Source organism: Tympanuchus pallidicinctus, unplaced genomic scaffold (genome assembly GCF_026119805.1).
Source record: "Tympanuchus pallidicinctus isolate F22 unplaced genomic scaffold, pur_lepc_1.0 scaffold19, whole genome shotgun sequence".
NCBI lineage: Eukaryota > Metazoa > Chordata > Aves > Galliformes > Phasianidae > Tympanuchus > Tympanuchus pallidicinctus.
This window is the reverse complement of record NW_026294710.1, coordinates 16,459,316-16,474,587: the sequence shown is the minus strand read 5'-3', so window position 1 is coordinate 16,474,587 and position 15,272 is coordinate 16,459,316. Positions and strand designations below refer to the sequence as shown.

The 15,272-nt window shown below is 45.7% G+C and overlaps 1 protein-coding gene across 1 annotated transcript; it reads right to left on the bottom strand.

The window, feature by feature from the left end:
• Nucleotides 1-1,592: 1,592 nt before the first annotated feature.
• Nucleotides 1,593-14,359, bottom strand: TMEM209 (transmembrane protein 209). The gene is made up of 15 exons (XM_052681015.1): nucleotides 14,233-14,359; nucleotides 12,053-12,192; nucleotides 11,893-11,951; nucleotides 11,542-11,673; nucleotides 10,520-10,758; nucleotides 9,615-9,819; nucleotides 8,780-8,955; nucleotides 8,057-8,128; nucleotides 6,746-6,842; nucleotides 5,978-6,103; nucleotides 5,451-5,548; nucleotides 4,028-4,142; nucleotides 3,837-3,934; nucleotides 3,408-3,481; nucleotides 1,593-2,835 (listed from the first exon to the last, which is right to left on the bottom strand). Exons 2-15 carry the CDS (start codon nucleotides 12,187-12,189, stop codon nucleotides 2,781-2,783), a joined length of 1,683 nt encoding a protein of 560 aa, XP_052536975.1. The 5' UTR covers nucleotides 12,190-12,192; nucleotides 14,233-14,359; the 3' UTR covers nucleotides 1,593-2,780.
• Between the last annotated feature and the right edge of the window lie 913 nt (nucleotides 14,360-15,272).

The window sequence follows — 15,272 nt, the reverse complement described above, 5'->3', positions numbered from 1 at the left end:
GGGTGCACAGGGATGCAAGGTGTATGGGTTTGGGGTCTGCTGTGTATTGGGGTGCACTGGAAAGAAGGTGCATGGGTTTGGGGTCTGCTGTGTAGTGGGGTGCACTGGAAAGAAGGTGTATGGGTTTGGGGTCTGCTGTGTATTGGGTTGCACAGATGTAGGGTCCATGAGATGGGGTGGTGGTGTACTTGGAGGTTGGGGTGCATGGGTTTGGGGAGCATGGTGTATCGGGGTGCATGGGGTTGGGGTGTGCTGCATATGGGGGTTGAGGTGCATGGGGGCTTGGGGACTGTGGTGTGTTAGGGTGCATGGGATGTAGGGTGCATGGGGTTGGGGTGTGCTGTGTATGGGTTGCACAGATGTGTGGTGTATGGGAATGGGGTACGTGATGTATTGGGGTACACTGGAAGTAGGTTGCATGGGGTTGAAATGTGCTGTGTATGGGAATTGCACCTGGTTTTGGGGTGCATGGTGTATTGGGGTGCATGGGGATGGGCTGCGTGATGTATCAGGGAGCACTGGGTTGGAGTATGAGGTGTATTGGGATGCACAGGGATGCAAGGTGTATGGATTTGGGGTCTGCTGTGTATTGGGGTGCACTGGAAACAAGGTGCATGGGTTTGGGGTCTGCTGTGTATTGGGTTGCACAGATGTAGGATCCATGAGATGGGGTGGTGCTGTATTTGGAGGCTGAGGTGCATGGGTTTGGGGTGCACAGTGTGTTGGGGTGCATAGGGTTGGGGTACCCTGTGTATGAGAGTCAAGGTGCATGGGTTTGGGGAGCGTGGTGTATTGGGGTGCATGGGGTTGGGGTGTACAGTGTACTGGGGGACCCTGGGATGGGTTGCACTGTGTCACTGTGCATGATATAGTGGGGTGTGTTGTGTTGGGGTGCACAGGGATATTGGGGTGTGTGGTGTTAGGGTGTGCTTTGGGCTGAAGTGCACAGTAAGTCAGGGTTTGCAGGAAGCAGAGTGCACGGGTTTTGGGGTGTGCTGTGTATTGGGTGTGGATTTGTGATGTTGGTGGGGTGCACTGATGTCCGTGGAGAATGTGGTGTAATGGGGTGCAGCAGAGTGCCTGTGGTGTGAGGTGCATGGGGAGCAGAGTCGGGGTCTGCTGTGTACTGGGGTGCATGGAAGATGTGACGTGCGTGGTTTTTGGGTGTGCAGGGAACACACTGTACAGGACCCAGAACAAAAGGACCCCCACTGGGACTAGGGTGTGTGTAGAATGGGGTGCACAGCATGTCAGAGGTGTAGAGAATGGGGTACAGAAGGCTCTGAGCTTCACAGAGAGCAGAGCACATCGGATGCACACGGTGTTGAGGTGTAGAGAGCATTAGAGTCCATGGAGACTGAGGTGCAGCCTTAGGGAGAGGGATTAGCAACAGGAATTGAGGTGTATGGTTTTTTGGGGTGCAGGAGGGGGCTGCACAGGGACCGAGTTGCACATGGATCCAGAGGTGCCCTCTGCACAGGAAGAGCTTTTAACACAAGAGCAGCAATGCTACTCCTCAACATCACTTGTGCAAAATGCCCTCGGATTAAATTAGTGATGCTGAACCACAGGAAAAACACCAACGTTGACTGAGATGAACCCATTTAATGCAGGAACCAAATGAGCCATTTTGTTGTCAGCCATCAGAGGAAAAAATAATAACCTGTGCCTCCCTCAAAACAGAGTCACAAAACAATTGGTTCTTCCATTTACAGAGAGGTGACAGCACCTGCCCTGAGCAAATCATGAGACCTCAGTTTGTGTTGGTGCCTGCCTGGGGCTGGCAGGACAAAACTGAGTGAAAAAGATAGATGTATACAGTACAAAAAGATGTAACAGAACACAGGGAATGCTCAGTCCCAGTCACAGCCCCACGTAGTTCTCCTATTTTAGATGTGGTTTTTGGCAGTTGACAGTAGCAAATAAAGGACCCCGTGGAAGCTGAGATGCAAAAGGAACAAAGCGACCTCCCTGCCTTAAGCTCACAAAAAGCTTCAGCAACTCAGGGCAGTGAATTTTTATCCCTGCTTAACAAAATTAAGCTACGTACATTACTGACATCTCTCCTCCTACCCGTGTTAAAAAGGTGCTTTGGTTGTGGCTTTTTCCTTTTGGCAAACGCCAAAATGTATCTTTGAAGAACCAAATGTATCTCTGAAACAAACATGTCTCAAAATGGGGCCGGGTTCACAGAGTTTGGTACCATCCAGAGGTGCTGAAGCCAGGCTGCACGGCCTCCAGAGTGAGGGGGTACCAGGAGAAAAGCTGATGGGAGAAGTAAAATGAGATAAAAAATAATAAAAAACAAAAAAGCAAAGGCAAAGGGAGATGTTGGGGTTGTACTCAAGGCGCCCACGGTGTTTCACAGCTTAGCAAGACACCCAAACTTGCTTATTTTAAAAGAAAAACAAAAACCTAAAAAGATTTTACGTACTGAAATCAGTTTTCTCTTTCCATCTGGCACAGTTCATCTTCACAGTAGTGATGGCACTGGAGGGTACACAAAACACCAACAGGAAAGGGCTTTTTTAAGCAGGGTTTGCTGAGGTGAAGAGATGGAAAGAGAAAATCTGCCCAGAATTCAGATCCTGGAGTGTTTCAACAACAAAATGTTTTAAAGAATGTGATGGTGAAACCTGTCCAGGAATTATAAACACTTCTCTGCTCACAGAGCAGAGCTAAAGTATTGTGTTTCACAGTCTGTGTTCAAGTCAACAAGGCAATGACTGCTCACTTTGTCTTGCCAGAAGCCAGCTCATCATCTTTTTGAACATGAGGTGTTATTCTCCAAAAATCCACAGCACGTTGACTCCCGACAAGCCAAGGTTTACACGTCTGCAGAAACCAAGTAATCACAATCAGGTGCAAGGAAATCAAAGTGCCTGTTTAAAGCAAAGAGTCACGACAGTTCAGCGCTGTAACATGCAGGCAGGCACCGTGCTTTGCTCTGAGTTGTGCAGAGCACTTCCAGAGCAAAGGATTCTGGAGCAAGGGGAAGCCTTGACACTGCTTTTATTTCAAGGCAACTTGCAGTGTATACTCCAAACATGCCTCGTTGTGCCAAAAACATGAGGTTATGGCTTTTGTCCCTGGCTATAACAGCAGAGCTCCTCAGGAAAGAAAGCAACACCGCTCCTCCCCAGCACAGTCTCCACCTGCACTAGACTTCTCCTCTGTGTGTTCAAGCAAATAAAACTCTATTTTTATGAAAAATCTGCTGTTGTTTCAAATGAGAAGGCAATTTGGAGGTTTTTGGTGATCCTGCACATAGCAGAGGGGTTGAAACTACACGATCCTTTTCAACCCAGGCCATTCTATCATTCTATTATCACCCCAACTGCATCGGTTTTGGTTCGAGGTGCTTTCAGACAACGGGACACAACACATCATGATGACACATTACTCACCCCAGCATCCCAGATTCCTTTGTCTTTATGATATACAGAAACATGAGCAAGGTGTGGAACATGTTGTTTCTGCCCTAAAGTCACAGAAGGAGAAAGGAGCTTAGAAATCACATCAATATTTCAGACAAGTAGTAAACACATCACAAAATGGCACTGCAGTGTTGTCAGGAGAGGGGGAAGAAAAAAAAAGGAGGTGAAATGTTGATAAGATGCATCACAGATTGTATGACTTGGTATTTTAGATACCAATTGTCAGATAAGGAAAAAGAACACAAGAAGATAACTGCCCAGGCTATTATTTAATGGCAGATTAAATACTACACAATGGTCAGTGATAGAGTTAAGGTTTGCTTTCTGCACTGAGCCAGCATCCCAAATCAGACAAAGAACATCCAGTGATGATTTTCTGACAGCAGAACACTGGTGTACCTTGGGCAGATTGTAGACGTGGCGCTGGTAGATCAGCTCGTAGTGGGGTGGGTTGATGCTGCTTTGGTAGATGCAAAACACGTTTTCATTCGAAGTGTCTGTGGATGACAAGTTGAAAAGGTAACGTGGATTTTGAAGGTGCTGTTGTGACACAAACAGCAGCTCAGGGAGCACGCTGTGAACACCAGTACCTGGTTTGTCAGGTGTTTGAATGAAGTGCTGGGAAGTAAAGGTTTTGCCATCAGGATACTTGGGGTGAGGTGGGAGTCTGGAGTCCAGGTAAGTGCAGAACACGTGCATGATGATCTGGGTTAACAAAAACAAACTGTGGTTTAGCAGCCTTAAAGAGACCAAAGGACAACATGCAACAATACAGCAAGTTTCTTCCCATAACATTAGGCACCACTTACAGCATTTGGTTGCAGCCCTGACATAACTCTACTCTGTTCAGCAGCTCAGGGCTTAAAGCGTGGATTTCAATGGGCTGCCGTGTGGGTGGAGACAAATTTATTTCTTCCAGTAAATGAAAACAGTGCCAGCCACAGCGTGACAAACTGATGCTGTGTGTCAGGAGCTCAGTTCACACACGAGTAACTTTATCCTGGCGTCCTGCAGAACTTGGCAGAGCCACGGATCTTGCGAGCAGATCTGGGCCATAAAACTGCAAGCCTTCTGTTTCAGGGATGGCCCAGAAGGGCAGATGCCACCCAACTCAAGTTTTACAACACGACACCTATTTAGCAAGTTTCTCCTTTCTCCTCATTTTGAAATGAAGTCCTAGGAAGAGTACCTTACTGTCCTGCAGACAAAAGAGTTTCTGTGGGCTAAAGGCCAGAGAACATCAAGTCTGAAGACTAACCTCAGAAAGCACTGCTTTGTGACATCAGATGAGGCTAACAAAAATGCACATCAGTATCATTTCTTCTAATAACTGCCTTTGAGCAATTTAATACCAACATTTTACAGCCCGTGTTCATATTAATGATACATCAAAACTTCTTTCCCAGAGTTCTTAGAAGCTTAACATACGTAGGAGTTTAACATCCAACACGACCTATGCTATCTGGTTTTGATAAAAGACTGAATGTAGGGGTTGTGATTTTCTGCCTTGGGATCTTTAAGCACTTCTGAGCTGCTCAGCTTGCTTTCTGCCAACACAGTGAGAGCTCCTCTGCAGTCGCTCACAATTAAACACTTAATCTTCACAACTAGAAAAGTAAATCCTGTTTCAAGACTCAAGCAGCAGCCACACCACTCCATCTCCATTCTCCCTTTGTCAGTTAGAGCAAAGGAAAAGGAGAACAAGGTGAAAGGTTTTCCTTGCATTAGAAATTAATAGGCTTGGTTTGTCCCAGCAAGATCCCTACTAGTAATGCTGCTCCCCAGAGCTATCTGAAAAACACTTCATGTGAGCTCAAGAACCAAAGACTAAGGTATGCAATTGCCTTTTTGTAATCTATGCAATGTCCAATCCCATTTGCATCATTCTCCACGTAATCTCACTGACTACAATGGGATTATCTTCACAGCAATGCAAACAGGTTTTGTTTTTGTGCTCCTCCAAAGGCCTAAAGGCCACCACCTCCAAAACCAATGCTGAGAGGCAGCACTTACAGAAGAGTCTGTGGGCAGGTCGGTGTCCCACTTACGGCCCTTGAAATCTCCTCCTCGGTTCCATCGGAAGGAACTCATGCAGCCTCCCTGTGAAAGCTCTGAAAGCAACAACATTTATTCTGTTACTGAGAGAGTATGGGAGAGCAGTGTTTTATGCAAGCTTCAAGGACTTCAGGCATATTTACAGTGCACTAAATAGGAAAAAATACAGGGGGAGTCAATTTACAGAGTGGTGTTTATTTTTGATGAATGGAAGGGTTAAACTCAGCACTCTGCACTCCAAGTACGTCGGTGGAAAGCAAGAAATAAAGCTTTTAAAAACATTTTAAGACAAAGTTATATCCAAGTCCTGCATCATTACATTGCTACAGAACTAGAAAATGGCAGAGAAATGCATCTCCTGCTTAAACATGGCTCTTGTCCCTACTGTGACAGTGGGAACACCTCGAATAAAGCAGTGCCTAATGCCACCGTGCTTGGTTGTGGTCCCTGAAGTCTCTCCAATTTAGCAAAGCATCACCACACACCTTTGATCCTTTCGACCAAGTATTCCTGGTTTGGTGTAAGATCCAAATATTGCACGATAGCATTCAGGGTTGGAATGAGAGGAGCTTTCACGAGCGCTGCCTGCTTCAGGCTGCTGATGCTGGCTTCTGCAATACAAGAAGAGCCAGCACATGTCAACAGATTCCTTTACCAAGCATCGTTACAAAGAACTCTCCTTTCTGGCAGATAAAACCCCAGAAATATTTAACACATGACACAGCACCTCACTGCTAACTTCCAGGCAAAGAAAGAGCAGACAACTGCTTTATGTCACAGAATATAAAAGCCACAAGGAACCAATACCCACTTTGAAGAGCATAGAGAGTAAGCAGATGGAGATGGGGTGAGCAGTGATCAATTTTCCAGTGGCATCACAGCAGCTGTAGCTCTTGAGTGGACACCATGACCAGTCCACAGAAAAAATGGACTTCATTTAAAGGCAGCACATCAAATCCTCTCATTGGTTAAAGGGATATCAAAGCGACACGAGCAGCAGCTCCCTCAGAATTTTATCATTAAATAAAAAAGACTTCAGTTCATCACAATTTTATGAAGTCCTTTCAGAAAGCAGCTAATTTTAAGGGTTTGGAAAAGCACTGTTCAGGGAACAGAGGCCACACCAACGTGCAATAGAAACAAATGTAAATTAAGTCTGATGAAGATTAATATGACACCTATTCTGTGCTCCAGCCACAGAGCAGTCCTCTGTCAACCAATGTCAGGAATCTCAAAGTGATGGGGCATCCTACCTCCAATCTGCAGTTCTGGACACCCCATTCTTCTCAGCTGAGTGCTCACAGACTCAATCTCTTGGACAAGTGGCACCAGAATAGTTTCATTAATCCACTAAGAAAGAAAAAGGTGAAAATTCAAAAGGTCAGAAGTAACAAGAATACCTAAAAATATTCCTAAATTTATGCCCAGAATATCTAAACATACCCCTTAATTTATGCTCCAGTCATCACTGCTGTTACAATCACAAAAATGCTGACCAACACTAAGCCACATACAGAGCATAGCAAGTGAATCACCATGAGTTTAAATGACTCAACTACCTTCTGAAAGGCCAGAAAAATGTAAAAAAGAAAACAAATTTCTAGCAGGAATCAGATAAAGTCTTTCTAAACAATGAGGGAAGTGTTATCATGAGGGAGAGCACCTCATCCATAAAGATACGTTCTACTTTGATGGGTCAACTCCCTTCTCAGATCTGCTTCAGGAAAACAAGGAGCTGATAACCACCTCAGGAGTATTTGTATGTGACAGGATTTGGGGAGTGAAGCAAACTGGCCCTAATAATGAGCAGATGCTTATGAGTTTGGTATGGATCTCACACAAGTCTTCACTTTTCCCCTAGGTCAAAACTATTTTTTCTTAAGCAAGTAAAACTTAATACTTGATAGGTGGTATGACTGGAGGGGCAATCAAAGTTAGTTTTACTAGTGATGCTCCCATTGTGTGCAATTAGATTCAGTCCTACTGGTAAGATTAAGATCTTTTTAATTTTTAATCACATAGCTGAGGATTGTAAGAAAAAGTCAACTTGTGGGATGGAATTTTCTTAGAATCATAGAATGGGTTGCAAAGGACCACAAAGATCATCCAGTTTCAACCCCCCTGCTGTGTGCAGGGTCACCAACCAGCAGACCAGGCTGCCCAGAGCCACATCCAGCCTGGCCTTGAATGCCTGCAGGGATCCAGGGGCATCCACAGCCTCCTTGGGCAACCTGTTCCAGTGAAATTATTTTTGTAATTTTTGGTGCTTCAGGCTCAGGAAAACAAGTCTGAAATCCCATGGATATATCTACCACCAAACCACAAAGAGGAAAAACAAATCTTGCTGCACCCAAGATGCTTTTGTGTATTTAATGATGTAATTACTCAGTAATACATCTCAGTATCTCTCTTACAAGCTGTGTTTTCCTTGCACAAGCACATCCCAACCCTCACACGCAGTGCAATCCTTTCCATCTCCCCAGGCATGCAGGGGACACACAAAACTTTTCCACTCTGCTCTGCTTGTTTCCAAAAGCCACGCAGCCCTTAGACACAGGACTTACATTTCTGAACTTTGCAGTCCAGGAGTCCATGTGATCAAGCAGCTGTCGATTCATCGTCACTCGTGCCCAAACCTGTGGAAAGGACATCATTACACAGGAATGCCAAGAGAGTTTTTAAGCTCCAAAACATTTTCTGATGCTAGCTTCAGCACATCATTCAAATCACGTTTGTTACAGAATCCTTGTGTCTGTAGGCTTCTACTACACTGCCATGCTTTATTCATGTTACAAGACCCCTGTAGGAGTCCAAATTGAGTTTTAAGCTCTCAGATCTCTTGAGATAGATTTGAAAGGTATCTGAAGAGGGAAGCTGCATTGGGTTTATGTGTGAAATACTATAAAAAAGATAAATTTAATTGAAGGCATACTAATGGTGTTTCTTCAACTCAGACTTTGAGATGCAGGAGTGAAGGAGAATGTTTTATATCCTTCATATATACAGAACACACACAGTTGAACAGATGTGTTTCAAGGCATTTCTTATGTTACCAATATATTTTATCCAAAATATTCCTTGCTCTCCAGGGCAGAAATCATTTTACAACTATAATTCACATCCCTTTAGAGTGACATGGAATCTTAAAAGCTGCAGGATGTAAATGCTATGGGATTTCTAGGATTTCTCTCTCCCAGACACTTCTAGAGCTCAAATTCAAACCTTTGGATGAGGCTGTATATTTTAAAGGCCTGCTTCTCTCTTGGTTACCTTGCTGCTGAATTTACCTCCTCTGCAGCCTGCTTTGAACTCAGATCAGCTTCATCTTTGTGTGCTGATGGAGCCTGGGACCTGCAAGCCAGCTGATACTGGAACTTCCTCAGAATCTGTGCATAGTCTCCCATGGAACGGCTGTAATTCCAAAAGGTTGGGCTGCTGGAAGGAGAGCTGGAATCTGAACTTCCTGAAAGAATAATTCATTAAGAGGTCACGTGAAATTATAGCCAAGTAACTCTGGAAGCAACACTACAGGCAGCAAGTCAGCGCAGTTTTGACAAGACATGAACACCAATTACCCTGAGTGCAGACCCTGAAATCAATCTGATTTCAACACTGATTGCATCTCTATCTTAACAAGCATTATATCTATGCAGGACAAAAGCAACCTGCAGGTAATTCACACCCCTCCTTATCTGCAACATCTTCTCCACAAGATACACCTCTCATCAAGGCGATTAAAGCCCCTCATCTTATCATGGTCCACAACAACCAGCAAGCACTATGGACAAGATCCATCAGCACATGGCTCAGTAAGGTTGATTCTGTGGGTAAGAAGTGCTTATCCTACCCAAAGAAGTACTTCAGAGGAAAACTTCCCAAGCTCCTAAGCTATGGGTAGATGAGAAGACATAATGGCATTCTACATTATGTCTTGAATACTCAGTAGAAGGCTGAACTGTTCAGCAACCAAGTTCACAGGTGATTAACACTAATGAGTGACGTCTACCAGTGCTTTCTGCTGGAGTCATTTGCAACTTTCCTCATCCACAGAATCAACTCTAGCATCAAACCAGCACCACGCCTTTGCCAAGCTTTTCAAATCAAACTGTTTTCTTTCCTTACCCAACTGAACTCGATGCTGCTTCTCCTCTTCACTTCGAAGGAAGGTGTCCAACGACTTCAGGTCTGTCATGTAATCCTCTTTGCCAGTAGGAGAATTGTAGAGAATGGGCGAAGAGCGGTAACGAGACCTCAGCCCACCACTTTCCACTGGTCCAATGCTGGTGGGGTACGGAGATCCACCAGGAGAGGGGCTGAAGTTGGAAATCTTGGGCAAACAAAAGCAAACCGTTGTGTCACACACAAAGGAGAGAACTCCATTCTGATTTGTAAACGACGTGAATATGAGACTGCTGTGTCAGCTCTCTCTTTGACAGGGAGTTGTTGGAGAGGGTCCAGAGGAGGCCACAAAGATGATCAGAGGGCTGAAGCACCTCCCCTACAAAGACAGGCTGAAGGAGCTGGGCTTGTTCAGCCTGGAGAAAAGAAGGCTGAGGGATGACCTCATTGCAGCCTTTCAGTACCTAAAGGGAGCCTACAAACAGGAGGGGAATCAACTCTTTGAAAGGGTTGATAACTGCAGGACAAGGGGAAATGGTTTGAAGTTGAGGGAGGGGAGATTTAGGTTGGATGTCAGGGGGAAGTTTTTTACTCTGAGAGTGGTGAGGTGCTGGAACAGCTGCCCAGAGAGGTTGTGGATGCCCCATTCATCCCTGGAGGTGTTCATGGCCAGGTTGGATGGGGCCTTGGGCAGCCTGGGCTGCTGTGAAATGGGAAGGTTGGTGGCCCTGCATGCAGCAGAGGGGTTGGAGTTTCATGATCCTCTTCCAAGCTTTACCATTCTGTGTGATTCTGTGTGTGGGACACACGTGAACACAACTCTCAGCTACCTGGTGCTCACCTTCAGCAGCACAACACGAGGACACGACGACTTAACGCAAAGCTTTTGGAGATGGCTTGGTCCTTACCTTATTGTAGGTGCTGCCTGGTGAATAAGTGATGCTAGTGCTGTAAGAAGCACTGCTGTTGGACAGAGCCTGCAGCTGGGGGCTGTAACCTGGGATACAACTGGTGGTAAACTTTGGACTGGCACTAGGAGAGCGAGATGGGCTGTAACTCAGCACACTTTGACCCTGGATCGGAGGAGAAGGTGTTGAAGAAGGGACTTTCTTTGCTGTCAGCTCACGTGGTGGAGTTGTTTGTACCGCTGAAATACATAGAAACAATCATCATTAGGTACTTTCATGAAGATGATACAAAGAACACCAAGATCTGTAAGCCTCTCTGACTTCTGATCTTTTTACTCCATGTGACATCAGTGTAATATTAAACACAAACATTTGGAGAAGAGAAGGCTCCAGGGAGACCTCATTGTGGCCTTCCAATATTTGAAGGGAGTGTATAATCAGGAGGGGGAAAGATGTTTATGAGGGTAGACAGCGATAGGATAAGGGGGAATGGTTTTAAACTGAGATAGGAGAGGTTTAGGTCAGATATGAGGAGGAAGTTTTTCACACAGAGAGTGGTGAGGCACTGGAACAGGTTGCCCAAGGAGGCTGTGGATGCCCCTGGATCCCTGCAGGCATTCAAGGCCAGGTTGGATGTGGCTCTGGGCAGCCTGGTGTGGTGGTTGGTGACCCTGCACACAGCAGGAGGGTAGAAAAAAGATGGTCATTGTGGTCCTTTTCAACTCAGGCCATTCTATGATAAACCTGCACTACTTTGCTTCTATAGGTTACAAACTCCTCATCCAGCCTCACAGCATTTGAGTCCCTCACTATGAAATCCTTTTTTTTACTACGTGCTTCACCTCCAGTTCTACAAAAACTTGATTCTCTTAATTCTAATGTGCTGCAGGTAATTTAAGCATACTGTTCATACAATTCTGAACTCATTTCCTCAAAGAATCTTGCACTGAAGAAAGATAACACCAGCAAACAAAACCAAAAGAACCCAAAGAAGGGCTGTCACAGGTATTTATAACACCCACCTGTATTCTGCAGCCCCAGCAGGGTCTGCTGTCCAGGACTCATAACCAAACTTGTTGGTGCCACCGTGTATTTGAAGTACCTCCAGAAATCAAACAAAGCATTCAGGCTGAACAGAGATGCGAATGCAAGTTCTAGAATAAACACAGAAGTTTCTATCATACCACGTGGGTCGAGGAGGAAGAATAAATAACAACTCATGACTTTTCTCTCCCTCTTGCTCCCTTTCACCATTTAGTTGTATTTGATACTGTAGTTTAGAGTCGTCTCATCTGAAACAAATAATTGTGATGCACCATGCACACCCACAATTTAGAAAAGAACTCAGAAAATTAAATGCTGCAACAACTCACCGATATACCAGAGTGGCCAGTATGTTATGTTGTAATACGTGCTTATGAGTTTTCCAGTCCTGAAAAGAAAAAAAGAAAAAAAATAAGTTGCCATTTTGCTGCTGTAACCAATGAAACACTGGAGAGCTTTGTTTGGATCAGATGTAGCAGCAAAACATACATTTCAGTATATATCATGCCTGCAAATGAGACGTTAAGGAGGCCCCAGGCCAAGACCACCTTCCGGGCTTCTGTCTCTTTTCTCATCTTGATGGTCCTGTCGATGAGGGAAGTGGTTGGACTCTGTTCTGGTGTCATGATCTGTAGCAAGGACAAAGTAAAGAGGAAAAAAAAATCTCAATTTTTAGATGGTAAGATTATTAGTCAGCATAAGGTTAAGGTTAAAGAAAAAAACAGGAATCTGAAAGTCAGGGCTTTACCTTTGGGCACCGAGTCGTGCTTACCAAATAAAAAGCAAACAAACCCTGCAGATTATTTTTACTGTGTATATAAGGAATATTTTTCCATTATTTCTCCAGGTCATTACTGCAAAGCAGCATCCTTTTTCTCCAGTGAGGTGCAGATAAGAGGAGAAAGACAGAACCCAACCTCATTTTCGAAAGATAACATCCTGCTGAAGCAAGAAGCAAAGCTCCTGTCCTCTCCAAGCAACTGCAGCTCAGAAGCAAAGGATCTGCAGAATTCTGCAGTCTCTCTATGGAAAATTCCCATTCACACCTGCACACAACAGTGTTTTAAGACCAGAAAGTGGCCTCCCGTGATTTCAGTATAATCTGAACTATCTCTGTCCACGCATCACTGATCTCTCTGACAACTACATGACACCTCTCTGTAAGTACAGCCCAGTGAAGCTGTCTCATGAGCTCAGTGAGCCACTCTCAGTTCTTTTAGTAAACTACTTCAGCTTTGGCTATGCTGCAAGAAAACGAGTAAGAGAAGCATTAATTGAGTTATTTATTACGATTTAAAATAGGAGACACTCAGCCAAAGGACTGGGTGCCTCAACACTGTGTTCATGGCCAGGTTGGCTCGGCCCTGATCTGGTATCTGATTGAGTGGCAACCAGCCCATGGAAGGGAGTTGGAACTGGACGAGCTTTAAGATCCCTTCCAACCCAAGCCATTCTATGTAAATGCACTAATACAAGTTTTCCATAGTCACTGGGGGACCTTGCTGTATGTACTGCTGTTCATTGCAGGGGAGTTGGGTAGATGACCTTTAAAGACCCCTTCCAAAACAAATGATTCTATGAACTGAATGTTGCACAAAAATCATATTATTTGCTGTTTCATAGAATGGCCTGGGTTGAATAGGACCACAAAGATCATCTCGTTTCAACTCCCCTGCTGTGTGCAGGGTCACCAATCAGCAGACCAGGCTGCCCAGAGCCACATCCAGTCTGGCCTTGAATGCCTCCAGGGATGGGGCATCCACAGCCTCCTTGGGCAGCCTGTTCCAGTGTGTCACCACCCTCTGTGTGAAAAACTTCCTCCTCATATCTAACCTAAACCTCTCCTATCTCAGTTTGAAACCATTCCCCCTTATCCTATCACTATCTACCCTCATAAACAGCTGTTCCCATTCCTGTTTATACACTTCCTTCAAGTAATGAAGATACATGACATCTTCCCTGAAGCTAATGAGAAGGGCCTCTGTCAGTACACTGGAGGTTTCCTGAGCTCTGATGTTGCAAAACAAAGATAAAAGCTGGGGAAAGCACAGATGCGTTCAGCTTAGGAACCATTTCTGTGACTGTGGGCTGCATCAAGCACAGTGAGATTCCAATTGGTGCTGCAGCCTATTCCTGCATGTAACACAGCTGCACAGCACAAAGTGAGAAGTCCATCTCTTGCAGAACTAGAGCTGAGAAGGGCAGGGAAAGGAACGAGCAAACCCACACAGAACAGAGCATGCATGTCTGGCAGAGGAGCTGCACCACATTCCTACCACAGACTTGTTTACTCCTATGACTCAAAGGTGACACAGGACCATGCTCACTAGCAGAATTATGAGATTAAACTGTATGGTACATTCCCTACAATTTGAGATCTGAGACTTCTCATACTGATAAACACAGCCCTAAGCAGACACCTTTACTTTCCTCCCCATACCTTCAGCACCTCTGAGGGCAGCAGTTCCCCACACTCACACAGACGAGGCTCCACATCTCCCTCTCGACCCTCACCCATCACACAGACCCGGCCCCACAGCTCTTTCCGCCCTAAAACCCGTCAGACACGGACGACCCCCATCCCAACAGGCCTCACACCCCCAAACCCTCACAGGCCCAAACAGACGACCCCCTCCAACCTAGAAGACCCTGAGAACACTCCCAAATACCTGCTGCGGAGCGGGAAAGCCGCAAAGACACACAAGGACAACGGAAACACCGCCGACCCCACCGCGCTCCCTTCACGCAGCCACAACTGCCGCACAGTCTACGCCTGCGCGAGTGGGCGACGTAAAGTGACGTCACTAGCTGCGACGCGTCGGCAAGGGGCGGGGCATTTTGCTATGGGGGCGGCTGCTGACGGACGGTTTGGGCGGGAAGGGGCGAGTGAGGGCGCCGCCATCTTGGCGCTGAGGTGCTCGCCAACAAGACCCTCTAATGAGCTCTGTCAGCAACCAGCACTGAGAGTCACGCACAGATTCTGTTGCATTTTCAGTTTCAGGTGCAGGGAGCTGACAGTGATTCTAATGGGGTGCTTCCAATAAATGGTGATTCCCCCTGAAATAGGTACCTGAGAGTGAGGAGGAGGATTTGCCCTCAGTCTCTATAGTGTGGTACATGTGGGGGGCACATCCAGCAGAGTCCTCGGGAGGTGAAGCTGTGCTCATATCAGCCGGGAGCTTTGAGCCCATCCCATTAAGTAGCTTCTGGGAAAATGGCTAAATTCTGCCCTTAGAGGATGCCCAGAGTCAGGTGGGTTCTGAAGCTATGCAGATCACTACAAAGGCGGGTGGTGTTTCCCGCTGGAATGGAAGAATGGAAACCTGAGCACCCTTGGCATCTGCAGCTGCCATTTAAGCTGCTCTGGTAGGTAGCACATAGGCTTATTTGCAAATTTGTTCACTACTAAACTTGCAAGCAGTTGTTGCTCGCCTTTTTCCTTCCTCATTGACATTCCTCCTTCTAGGCATGTACCCAATGGAAGAACGCTGGAGATTTACAGAATATCTTTGTGATGTTTTGTCAGAGCTCCTGCAGCACTCCAGGAATGGGACTCATCCCACATAATCTCGGTATAAAGGACAGCAGTTCATCCTAGGACCCTAATGTAGATAACGGAGAGAAACAGGTGATAAGATGTGGTAAAAAGCGATAATAAGGTGCAGTACTTCTCACCTGGTCAGGTGTTTCATTGTTCTCACTGACAATA

What these genes read in the sequence shown, in the direction of transcription:
- TMEM209 (XM_052681015.1), bottom strand. Translation starts at nt 12,189, where the DNA reads ATGACACCAGAACAGAGTCCAACCACTTCCCTCATCGACAGGACCATC. An exon ending in GCAGCATCGAGTTCAGTTGG is followed by an intron (nt 8,956 to 9,614) that starts GTAAGGAAAGAA and finishes TTATTCTTTCAG; the next exon opens with GAAGTTCAGATTCCAGCTCT. An exon ending in ACGTCTACAATCTGCCCAAG is followed by an intron (nt 3,482 to 3,836) that starts GTACACCAGTGT and finishes CTGTGACTTTAG; the next exon opens with GGCAGAAACAACATGTTCCA.